Source organism: Cyclopterus lumpus, chromosome 18, assembly GCF_009769545.1.
Source record: "Cyclopterus lumpus isolate fCycLum1 chromosome 18, fCycLum1.pri, whole genome shotgun sequence".
NCBI lineage: Eukaryota > Metazoa > Chordata > Actinopteri > Perciformes > Cyclopteridae > Cyclopterus > Cyclopterus lumpus.
This window is the reverse complement of record NC_046983.1, coordinates 10,578,090-10,591,104: the sequence shown is the minus strand read 5'-3', so window position 1 is coordinate 10,591,104 and position 13,015 is coordinate 10,578,090. Positions and strand designations below refer to the sequence as shown.

At 41.8% G+C, this 13,015-nt stretch overlaps 1 protein-coding gene across 1 annotated transcript; it reads left to right on the top strand.

Annotated features, from left to right (window-relative positions):
* Nucleotides 1–6,281: 6,281 nt before the first annotated feature.
* On the top strand, nucleotides 6,282–11,992 carry LOC117747875 (myozenin-2-like). The gene is made up of 5 exons (XM_034557375.1): nucleotides 6,282–6,363; nucleotides 7,232–7,398; nucleotides 8,809–8,953; nucleotides 11,102–11,285; nucleotides 11,767–11,992. Exons 1-5 carry the CDS (start codon nucleotides 6,282–6,284, stop codon nucleotides 11,990–11,992), a joined length of 804 nt encoding a protein of 267 aa, XP_034413266.1.
* The last annotated feature ends 1,023 nt before the right edge of the window (nucleotides 11,993–13,015 follow it).

Genomic DNA, 13,015 nt, shown 5'->3' with positions numbered 1-13,015 from the left:
AAGCTATTGTATTATATAAAAACAACAAAATATACAAAAGAAGAATTATTGAAAGAATATCCAGCCCAGTAATGTTCACTAATATATTGCTGGTACAGGGCTGCTTTTGTTCTCTATGTTCTTTTCTTTTTCCTTTTCCTTTGTGTGTTTCTCTTCATAGTGCTCTTTCTGTATGATTTACTGCACTGCCATTAAAATGTATTTTATCCTTGGTTGACTTTCCTTTCTTTTGTCCTTTTAGCATGGTCTTTGGGTTCATTTCTATTCTCTTTTCTTTTCATCTTGCTAAATTTCCCCACTTCCCCATTTCTTCCATAAATACTGCGTTATTCCGTATCAGAAAAAAGAACAAGCTATAAATCCGTTTATGCTCAAGTACACTTGTGTTAAATTAACTCCTATACCTATATAATACCTACTATCTTTTTGCAAAGGTAGTGGTAGTGGTTAAAAATCAGTTTTCAATATCAATAACAACTATAAACACACCTCGTTATTAAAATCTCTTACAGTTGAAGTGAATGCTTGAAAATTCCTGCAGAATGAATAACTGATGATGCATTCACGAAGGATATTATTAGACTGGTGACTTCAAAGAAGACAGGCGACCTCATTGGACAAATCTGGAGGACTAGTGTGTGGCCTACTGCTCAGTTGAGTCATGCATTTTTAGAAAGGGCAGTTATTTGTTAAGTGGAAGTTTTAATATCTGTCCTTGGTTGCCAGATTTTTGCTGCTATATCTGGAGGAATTTGATTCCTACTTTCCCCCCAGCCTGTCTGGCCTTTATCTCAGTTGGACTTGTTTACAATGTGCCCTAAAGATATATTTACATCTAAATGTTTGTGTCAGACATAAATCTATTCATGCAATACAATTTAAATACAATGGAGACAAAAAAACTAAATAATAATCTAGGTTCAGAGACCACACAATAATGGTTTAGTTACACGTTAAATGTATGTTGACACTACTAAACGTTGGTATCTAATGTTTATTATCTAATTTTTATTCAAATAAATGCACAATATATATTTTCTACACACCTTCTACTCAATCTAATCTACCCCAAATGAAACCTGTCCTTTCTGAGATATGTTAAAATCTGCATAATGATAGAAATAGACAATTGAAGACATACTGTATGGTTATTTTTGTCCATTTCCCTCAGTAGAATAAAACATATCCGTAGATCATCTCCTAATCTGCTCGTTCCTTCTTGTTTCAGCTCTAATCCAGGGTAAGACTGGCAGAAGCATTTATTCCCCCTTTACTCATTCAGCTACAATTCTCTTTCTTTATGACAGCACTCTCGTCTGCTCTTTTCTTTCATTTTTTTGCCATCTCTTTTTATCCGCTGATCTTACACATCTTCCACCAGATGATGGCAGCACTGCCTTTTCTGCATGTCTGCCATATCCAAAAGAATGTATCGTCAGATACGGTGAATGGTACAGAGGTGCTTTGTCATTCCACTTGGCTGTCTAGACATCTTAATGGATATTTTAGTAATAGTTTATTAGTTTAGTGAGTTCCACCATCTCAAAATCAAAATGTCCAAATCTCATTTTCATACTCTCTGGTGTTGCTGTACAGCAGAGCAGATTCCAAGGGAAACAAGATGAATGTGTCTTATTCTGGAAAGCACATGCATAATCCAGTTCTAAGAAACAAGAGGGCATTCCACTCTGTTTGGACAAATGCTAAAGCGCTGGGTTGAGGAGGCTTACTGGACTATTAAATCCACAATAAGTTTACTAGAGTTTGTAACAGTTCATTCATTTTGCTGGCTATTTCAGATCTTTACATTGTTTTACAAATGTATACTAAGAATAAAACAGAGAATAAAATGTATTACAGCATCTAAAAGACATGTGTTGTCAAAGAGCTACTCCTATGTTTTCCAAGCTGCGTGAATCCTTACTAAAATAAACATGTCTGGATCTTTCTTTACAGTTACTTGGCAGGAGCTACTCCCTTTCCCCATCAGCCAGAGTACCATCCACGGGCCAGAACACAGTTTCGGCTTCTTCTTCTCCCAAGCCTCCGGCTCGGGCCTCCACAACTCCCCCAGCAAGACAGGCGTCCTGGCTGCAGACAGGCCGCAAACCCTTGATGCCCTGGGAGGCCGCCTCCCGCCATCCCCTTGGCCTGGTGGATGAAGCTTTTGCTTTCCAGAACCTCCAGCAAAGCCTCGTCACAAATGTCCGCTTGGCAGCCCAGCGCAAAATGTTGCCTGAGCCGCCAGCAGAGTGGAAGGCCAGGGTGTCTTACGACGCCCAGCAGAAAACAGGCGGCCAGACTTGGAGACAGAGCCAAAGCTGCAGTGAGAGTCGCGCTCCGCTGCCATCATTTGGGTCCCTAACAAGGAGCCCTGTCTCAGCCCCTGCCCGTCATGGTGGTTACAGCTCTCTGCCCAGACAGTGGCAGCCTCAGAGGTCAGTGACACAGGCAAACATGGCGCCCCCTGTGTCCTCCTCAGAGTTTAAGAGGCCCTTGGGAAAACAAAGTTACAAGTCTGTGTACACCAGCAATACTTGGAGTTGGAGGCGATAGAATAAAACTAAACCTTTGTGACCGTTCAATGAACAAACTCCCAAGTTTCACTGATTCCATTTTCATATCTATTATAACAAACAATACTATTGTGAGGAGAGTGACCTCGAAAGATTGCTAGAATTATTTTGGTTCTCATATGATACTATTGTTTCTTTTTATTCTTTCTGCTTTTTGCTGTTTAATATCGAGTATAACATAGTTTTAGATCTAATGCATGCCATAATTAAATGTGAAAAGCGATGATTTCTCTCAGAACATATGGAGACTTAAAAAACAATTCTAAAACATTCAACAACTTTGTAGTTTGCTAAGTACACTGAAGTGGGCCTGTACGAAGAGGCAACAAGTATGTTGTTTAAAATGAGTGCGAATAGACATGTTGAGTGCAAAAAAAGTGCAGAGAATTCAGTGATTGTAAAGTAACAGGATATCTGGAGAAAACTATTGACTGTCCAGCTTAATAATAATATAGGACATAGATTTATTACAGTCTTGAGAAAAGAGATTTGTGAGGATGCTAAAAGGAAGAAAGAAACAGTGAGCTTGCCGTTCTCTTGGTTTAATTTTCTGCCGTGGATTTATGTATTTAGCATGCAGTGATTGTGCACTCTCTTTTTTTTGTTGCTTGTTTTGTTTGATTTTCATTAGTGTTTCCACGTCAGCAAATAATTTCAGTCCAATTATTGCATTAGACGTGAGGCATAAAAGGTTAGTCCTATAACTCAGCATGTTGTGTAAGCTCTAATAAGTTAGATTGATATACTTATTTACCAGGTGCATTTTAATTAGTGCATTAGCATTTCACCACTAGTTATGGAAGATGATAAGCTGACTTTTTTTTCTTTTGGGCACCTGAAATGAATTGGCACATTCCAGTCACAGCCGGGGGTGGAATTGAATTGAGGGATGTTGATTAGACCTAATTATGACTGCAACTAAATATTATTCTTGTTGATGGTAGGTTTACTGGGACTGGGAGAATTGCTTGTGGTATGTAATGGGTTTGTGACTTGCTTTTTAGCTTGGGCTTTTGCTATAGAAAGCTGGGTTAGTGTTTCCACAGAGAGTACTTAACGCCCTAATGTGATTCTCACAAAGCAATCTCATGAACATGAATATGATTCCTCACACGGCATTGTGTTGTGACATATAGCGTATCTGTGATGGTCCCACTGGTTTGCTTCTATTCAGACAACAATTATTATGGTCATAATGCAATACCGGCAATCAATTTCTGCTCCAAACTACTTCAGATATGGATTCACCTCAAGCCTTTTTACTAAATAAAGACAACCAAAGAGCACTATTTCACAAATTGCACTGTGTGTTTGTGCTCTTTGCTCTCTCGGTTCCAAGCGTGAAATACTTGACTCCGGGCCATTTGTTGCTTGCTGTACCATCCCATGAAGCTTTGGGTATGATGTGTTGTCTTGAATAGTCACTTGCTCCGTATCCAGCGGAGGGGGTTAGGGAGGGGTGGGTGGGGACTTGTTCCCATGGTGACCACCAGTTACATAATATCAGTGGGTACCTACTGTAGCTGAAGCATTAGAGAATGTGAGATAAAGACACAGAGGGAGACGACAAACAGAAATGATTTCCCAACCAATTCAAATGTCAAATTAAAAGGGTAAAGTGCAATGCACATAGCTATGAAATATTTAATTTTGTGTATGGGGTTCCTAGTTTTCTTCATGCAAGGCATTGCAGGAACTCGCTGCTTTTAACATCCAACATTTAATCCCCCGCGGCGTGCTGCAAACTCAACCTGCCTTCCTTTATTTGTCACTGTTATCAAGTTAAGAATTATATTGGAAGTAAATTAAATTTAGCAAGGTCAATTAAACTGGATTACAAAGTGAGTGCGCCCTATTCGGCCTTGCTCCTATATCACATGATGGCATTTAAAACAAATAGTATCTGATTGGCCAGTAGGCCCTGAGGGGGTCATGTATATGTCACTGCATATAATTATGGTTAGCTGCGCGCAACAATCCTGGAGCGCTGATGAAGATAACTGCGGCTGAAACAACTGTTTTTTTCATGTTAAAGCTTTGTCAGTGGTTTCCAGGAATGTTTTCCACCCTCAGGTGCTTTGTAATTCATTTATATGTGCAACGTTGCGAGATTGCAACAGATTATTGCTCTTTGTACAGGCAGTTTAGTCCAGTGCTTACATTGTATTGACCTTTATTTTGCTACAGATGAAGCACATTCTCATGCAGTCATGGTGACTAGAGAAGAGGTGAACCACAGCGGGCAAAGCAGGAATAATATAGACCAGTGGTTCACAACCTTGTTTTAACCCCCGCAGCAGATGAACTCAAGTCACCCTTTCATTGACTCTACGCATCATTTTTACAAAAGGTGTCTATTTGAATATATTCTAAACTGGATTGTATGTTTGAATCCTTCATCATCTGTTTCCACAATAATGTAAAACTACAGCGACTGCATCAACTTTGACCTCAAATCTTTTTGGAGGGGGGAATTTCTCAGACTCTTAATCAAGTGCAGACATACCCCCTGGGGTACTCCTGGTTTGAAATCAGTGATATTGATCCTCCTGCTACTGGCAGGAAGATAGATAGCTAGATGGAGGGCAAAGCGAGCAGTAGTGGCATTGCTCTAAATTTAGTCACCCCTCTGCTTGTGAACTAAATACCAATGACAACAGTCAAAGTGACACCCACCCACTCATTCAGTCACTCCCCAGTCCCAGTGCCGGGGAGCACGAGCACCCACACGGGTTGCACTACCCAGTCCGACCCTCTCTCCTCTTACCTTTCTCACTTCCTACCCTGAGGAGACACAACTTAAGACTCCGCCCAAAGGGGTCCTTCCGGACAGGTAAGCCATCACTCGGGCCTCTCCGAAGGTGTGTTGTTGAGTTCTAACGTGACACTTCCACTTTGACTCAAGCATGATTCTCACATCCACCTTCAGTGCTTCCCTCTTCATGTTCCTGTCATTCAAACTGCTTGCCTCGTGTTACTGTTTCTCCAAGATGTATTTCTAGAAGTGTGTTTTTGATAAATGATCAATATTGTTTGGCATTTTTATATGGGGAATAATCAGATTTAACAGCAGCAAGTATGCCTGGATCTTTTTTCTTTTTTACGGTGAACACAACTAGTATAGTATTCTGAAGTTGTTTTTATTGAAAATAAAAGTAAACTTATATCTGCTGAACCAAAACCAACGATGAGTGACCTGCTTGGTGAATAGACTTCGGCCATGAAATGCTCCGTTGTTCCACCAAGAAACTAAAGGACAGGAATTTTGGATCGGAATGAAACCTTTGTGTTGTGTTCACTGACGCCTTGGTGCAAACCTCCGTGGGGCTATTTCATCCTATTTGTTTGCTGACACAGAAACATGTTGTCTATCTGTGTCCTTTCAGCCCACTTAGGTCATTTCAAACATATTGATTCCCAGACCCATGACACAGCTGGTTGCCATGTCTGAAGAGCATGTTGGCGTTTAACAGCCCAAGGTTATTTAAAGGGATGTGCTAACTTTGCCCTTTTCACTGCCCCAATAAATTCTATCTGCTTCGGTGGGTCTTTGTGCGTGGTCTGGATGCTCGATGTTGGCCAATCGATGGCCGACATGCAGCCGTGTTGTCTTGCTTTTGTCTCATTGTACGTTTGAACAGGTTGCACTGATGGGCTTTGTCTCCTGTGACTTTTTGCCTCACCCCCGACTCCCCAGGGGTAGCCATGTCACAGTTCTCCACCATGACAACCGGGGAGAGGAAAATGCAGGCGGCAGCCATCTGCAGGGAGGTTCAAGCCCAGGAAGGTATAGCGGTATCATTTCCTCTTCACTTCCTTGTTTTCCAATCCCCCTGACCTCTCAGTTTCTCTCTCTTTCTCTTGTTGCATCCTCTCTTTGCTTCTCTTTCCTTCGCACCTTCTCTCCTTCTTCTCACATTATGATCCTTCCACCCCCTTACATTCCCTTTGCGTCACGCATGTCAACATAGACATGGATGGACAGGGACACCACAACTTACAGTACACATTTAATTCTCAGTCATATTAACTTTACTGTAAACATCCAGCTCACCCTGCCAGACACACTGGACACTGCCCACATTCACTTTATAGAAGGTATGAGCCCACCATTTGCCAGTGCAGCAGTTGCCAACCCTCCCTTTTATGACCCGGACTATAAATAGGTAAATGGTAAATACTTTTATGGGCCAAGGTAACTAATCCCCTTTGTCGTTGTCCTTTGAACGCGCTATTTCAGGGACGATGACAACTCTGTGGCTGGGTCTGAGGGCTACTGACAGCTGAAAGATATTCTGGCAAATGATGCGCCTCACACTTGGATATAGGCCTGTGACATCTCCATGATCAGCATGCAGTAGCGAGCACGTGGTGCCAACCACAAAACAAGCTCTAGACACGAGTGGATTATGAGAGAAGATAATTGCTCATTCATCATATTGGCAGGAGTGCCAAGTCAGCAGTCCATGTAGAGGGCTTTTGTTGCAGCATTTTTTTTTCTTTTTTGTGGGAATATGGAAATGGTGAATAGTGAATAATGAATAGGTGGTGAGTAAGGGAAATTGGAAAATAAATGTGTCTGGTCTGAAATCAGATCAATTTACGAGTATATTGTATACTTGTAAATTGTCTTTTGTATGTCTCCCTATGTCCAGACATAGAGATGGATCTTGGGAAGAAAATGAACGTGCCTAAGGACATCATGCTGGAGGAGCTGTCTCTTGCCTCAAACCGGGGCTCTCGCCTCTTCAAAATGCGCCAGAGACGCTCAGAAAAATACACTTTCGAGAGCGTCCATAATGAGAACAACAAACAGCTCAATGTAAGTAGAAACGATGTGAATGAATACCCTGAAAAACACACACGGACAGGAAAAAAATAAGTTCATTGTATTAAGTCACAGCTGTCTACATTGTTTGTTCCAGGAGTAGTTACACCTTTTTGGGAAATGCACAGAACCCCTTTCTTGCCAAGAGTTATGGGAGAAGATCAATGCCACACACAAGTGTGTGCGTTAACTGTCGAGCTTGAGCTTAATTAGCTTAGCATAAAGACTGGAAGCAGGGGGAAACGGCTAGCATGGCTGTGTCAATTCTCAGCAAGGATGCAAATAATTGTATTTCCATAAATGTTTTAAACTCGTAAGTTCACAGTTGATTAATATGGATTATTATAACCCGAGTAAAACACACATTGATGAAGATGCTATTTTCACACCGCCACACTGCGAGTTTCATTCATCCATTTTCCCCAAATCTTTTCCCTCCATCGCTCAAAAAACACTCACACAATACCTTACATCCTGACAAAGTATATGTGGGAAAGATTAAGCACTTGAAGTGTTTACTTGGATCGTGCCGCAGACTCGGAGTGGCACAGAATAGTAGTTACGAAAGTCTTTCAGTCAGTCTTAAGTAGCTTTATTAATGCCCTTTTGTGTATGGATGGGCAGTGTGCCAAGTCAGCATTTTCTTTTCCCAGCAGTGCTAGTCTTAGCGTAGCCTGGTCACACATAAAGCAAATGATGTACCAAAGCTCTCGGAAAAATGTAATCAAGATAGACTAACTAAGTTTCTCTTTGTTGCATCTAATGAATTAGCAACACTAGTTATATCCTCTTTCATTTACTTGTGTGGTGACTTGTGTACTTATTGCCCTCATGAAGTCTATAGATAAAATAATGACAATGCTCCAGGGAAGCTTTTTGCCTCATCTTTGAAGTGAGAAGTACTCGCATATCTCCGGCTTGTTTATTGCTTGGGGCAACAGAGGGATTTTGTTTCAAGTTGTCAACATTTCCTGAGGAAGTCCTGGAGTAAATCATCATAAATATCTTTGAGCGAGATGAAAGCTGGATGCTTGGGCTACAGTACATTTTGTTCCAGCCCACAAAGCAAAGCAATGTTTCTTTGTGAGGAAAAGTGGACACACAGGCACAGTTTATGTGCCTCTTGTTGGTGATGGAAAACATGTCCAATTGAGGCTTGTTAACTGCGTTGAGTTTACATGAAAGCTGACAAGTGGGGAATTTGGTTTCACTAAGAATTAGCAAAGCTACTGTACCACAGATTTTCTGTGCAGGCAATTATGAGCATTTTTCAATTTCAATAAAGATTAAACATGTCAGAAAGATGATGTTTCAAATTATCTTTGCCATCTGTCAAAAAATAACCCAGAGTGCCATGAGATCTCTCAGATATCTTAACTAACTGTTATTGGATCTTTCTTTTAGAACATGATAGTTTCTCACACTGAGAATGGGAGTGCCACGGACCACCACAGCGGCGAGAACAACGTGGATGTTGACCAATCTCCTGCTGTGCCAGCTGACACACCAGATACACGCATGGTGCCAAATCCAGACCGCATCGCCCCGGGTAGGTGCTAATAAAACCAAAAAGGACCCAATATCATTGCAGCATGGATGTACTGTAGGGAAGGTGGGATCGACATAACCAGAGGACCTCAGTGACCTTACCGCACTTTCCATTCATTACATCATCACTGACAAAGCGCACTCCTGTCACTTATTTGAGCTCATATCTTGCAAGGTTTTGGCTTCATTAACCTGCCTAGTATATTCTTGCCATACTGCACTTCCTCTTCAGTTGTTTCTTTATTTTTTTGATAAGGATCCAACGGTTTTTCATTGTTTGTAGTCAGGCAGGCTTTGATCATGTCGGAAAACATTTTCTATTTGCCTGGAATCTGCAAGCCGAATAGGATTACACATTTTTATTCCCCCTTTCTCTTGGCCTGTCTCCTATTTTTCTATCTTAATCCCACTCCAGTTTCATATCTACTCCTCCACAGTCCCACAATTATCTCAATTTCCACCACCTCTTTTTTTTTCTTTTCTTGTACTCCTCCTTAATACAATCAGCTTTGAACATCTTTTTCAAATATGTTGAGTTTTACCCACGGGAAGTGTTTCCTGTTTGCATCTCGTGCCACAGATACCATCAGGTTGACACTCGCTTCCTCCCTTGTGACTTAATTCTGCCCAGTGGACACAAACCCGATACTGATTTAGTTACGAGTGCGTCTGCACAGGGGTAGGGTGTTATTTCTAGAGCTCTGGACCAGACACCAACCTTCAGTGTCTCAATGAAGTCACTCCAGCCTTCGTAGAAATCATGCCAGAATGCATTATGTATCAAATAATAAGAACTCTTAAAATAGCACTGATTTACCCAGAGATGCATGTATACTCCTATACAGCAACATGTCTTAACCAGGTGATAATGTTATACAGTGAACACAAAATTAAGCTTGAATAATACAGCAGTTGGCAGATAATATGCTGAAGAAATATAATATATATAGATACATTTATAATATAGAAAATATAATATAGAAACAAAATTATTACTATTATGACAATTTACAACAGGATGCATGATACCATAGATGTTGATAAAGGGTCACTTGTGTGCATTTGTATTGTTTTGTGCCGCTTTCCTAAAAGAAGAAAAAGCCTTCTTCGGGATCCCACTTTCATCTGGGTGCTCTGCTCTCCCACAAATGGGAACTCAGCCAAATGTTCAACCCACGAGAAAAGAAATCTTCCACACAATGTTTTTCAATAGATTCCCCCCAAATCTGTAAACCTCCCCACGGGTCTGTTTGGTCTCTCTTGCTTCCTCCTCAGGGCAAGACATAAAGTCAGGAAGGGGGTATTGTTCATTGTGAGAGGTTTGGACGTGACATGACGCCCTGTGTTATGTAATGCCGGAGCTAGCAAGCCCCCCTGAGTGAAGCACTGGGTTTGAAGGATAGTGCTTTGGATGGGCCTCTCCCATCAACACACAGAGACTACGCAGGGAGGCATACATGTAGGCATGCACACACACGCACACACACACACACACACACACACACACACACACACACACACACACACACACACACACACACACACAGAATTACAAGGAGGCTGCCCCTTGATTTGTTTTGCTTTAACAAGGAATTAAGGGCTAGAACAAAACCAGTGGAAGGTATTTGTTACACACATGTGAATTGATACAACAGTATATGTGTGTGTATGTGTGTGTGTGTGTGTGTGTGTGTGTGTGTGTATATATCAGTGTTGTAAAAAAGGTTGCTTATATTTCCCTATATCACTCAGTAATTTAAAGCAAAAAAAAACAAACTCAAATGGTAGCAAGAGGTCCATTTTTCAACTTCAGTACCAAGAAATCTGATGCCGAGACATCAGCAGACTGCATGCACTCCTACTCAAATGTACTCATGACCAGCCGACCATTCTGTAATCGTTTCATACAATAGGACATCAAAGGGAAGGATCAGCCCTTTTTGGACATCCTGTTTCTTTGTTGCTCAGTAATAGTGTTGAATTTCACTTTATTACTAATAATGTCGGGGGAAATGCCCAAATTTGACTCCAGAATGGCGTACATTGAAAACAATTAAATGGGGATTTGAAGATGAAAACACTAATACCTGCTGTTTATTTGGCATTAGGAAAGCCTTATTATCAATCACTATCTTGCAAACCCACCCAGGGTACGGAGGTCCTTTGAAAGACATCCCTCCGGAGAAGTTCAACAGCACAGCTGTACCGAAGTCCTACCACTCGCCCTGGGAGCAGGCCATCATCAGTGACCCGGCCTTGGCTGACATCCTCACCACCCAAATGCCGGAGCCGGAGCCCAGACCGGACCTGCCAGGGTACAAAAGTTTTAACAGGTAAACGACCTAACAGGTGGAGAGCAAGTCATTAATACAATAAAATGATCGACAAAAAGGTCACATTTGAAGAAGCATACACATGAAAACATGCCTTGTGTGACTTTCTGGAGCCGCTGTGAAGTTATGTGATGATGGTAAATGTTTGACAAGTAGAGGAGACTACTAACTTAAAACTGACTCAGTAACACCGATGTTACACACAACATATCTAAAGTTTATTTCTTTTGTTCAAAACTGACATTGATGTTATTTATCATACAACACAACTGCTGAGTGAACACAATGGGTACTGTCCTTCATCTAACTCACAATGTACCAAAGTGTGCTCCCCACTCAAAGCAGCCATCTCTTAGAATATGTCCTCTGGTCAAAGTCTCTGCTCGGCTGTAATTAGTTGCATCACTTCAAATGTCACTGCAGTCCCTCTCATCAGCACATGACGACTACTGTTAAAACACTGTCACTCCGTCACCTCAAGGGTGGCGACCCCGTTCGGCGGTTTCGGCAAAGCATCCAGACCTGCACCCGTCAAGTCCCTCCTGGTGGAACCCCTCCCTAACTACCCCGAGCTCCAGGGAGACGCGGCGGTAGATCGACCCTCCTTCAACAGATCTGCCCTGGGCTGGGTGTCGACCGGCGATCCTATCCCCCTCTGTGCTGTTTCCCTTGAGCCTGTGCTCATCCCTGAGTCAGAGGACCTCTGAACCCATAATAAGGTCACACGGAGAGAGGCTGTCTACCTTGTTGCTGCACCAGAGGTGAAGGTGGGCGGGGCAACGTCACGAATGAATCATCCTGTACAGTATGCAGAGCCACTGCTGGAATAAATGGAAGTTATTGTAAATGAATGTGCATAGGAGTATTTTATTTTGCAGACACACATTTTTGCTCAATAAAATGGTGTCGAATGCAACAAGTCTGACATCATTCTTTTTTAACTTCCATGCTTTAAATTCCCTTTTCAAATGAAGGCACGCTCTGGAGATGCTTCTGTATTTGCACGTGAACGCACGTCTGTAACATATTCCACAACATGCCCCCCAGGTAATAACTTCACAGTGAGTTGGTCTGAGCTCCACTGAAGGATCACTTGAGTGAATGATGCTGTGCCTGTGTGTTAAATCCGTATGCAAACCCATCAGTTATCGCATCGTGTGAGGGACCAAAGATACATGTGAGCCACTGTAAGACGCCTCAAGGTTACACTGCCTGACAAATCAAATCTGCTTCGCCGAGATGAGCGGCTTGACGGATGTGTCTCTCACCTTTTGGCTATGAGGGGATGGGGGAGGGGGGTGTATTGATGGGAGGGCAGCTTGACGAACTGTGCCCACTCCTTATCTATTGGTCTGTTTTATTAATACTAAGGACGCGACTGATTGAAAGTCACCAGCAGCTTTTGTGTACATCCACCTAACTATTTATTCAGCTAAAAGAAGAGCAGAGTTCAAGATTCAGCCTTGTCTTGAATTTCAAGTAATTGTGTAATTTTAATTCTATGCATTTACTAATTGTCTTTGATTCAACAACATGGGAAATGTAGCCGCAAATTAAAACACCAATAGGTCTTTTTGACGGTTGTGAACACTTTTGTACATTTACTACAGCTTCTAAACCGACAGTAACATTTGAATTGTTGGAAAAAACCAGCGGAGAAGGTCAAATATATTTCAGCCCTTTTCCAGCTTTTTTACTTTTCCGTTTACATTCTTGTCCTGTGTAATCAC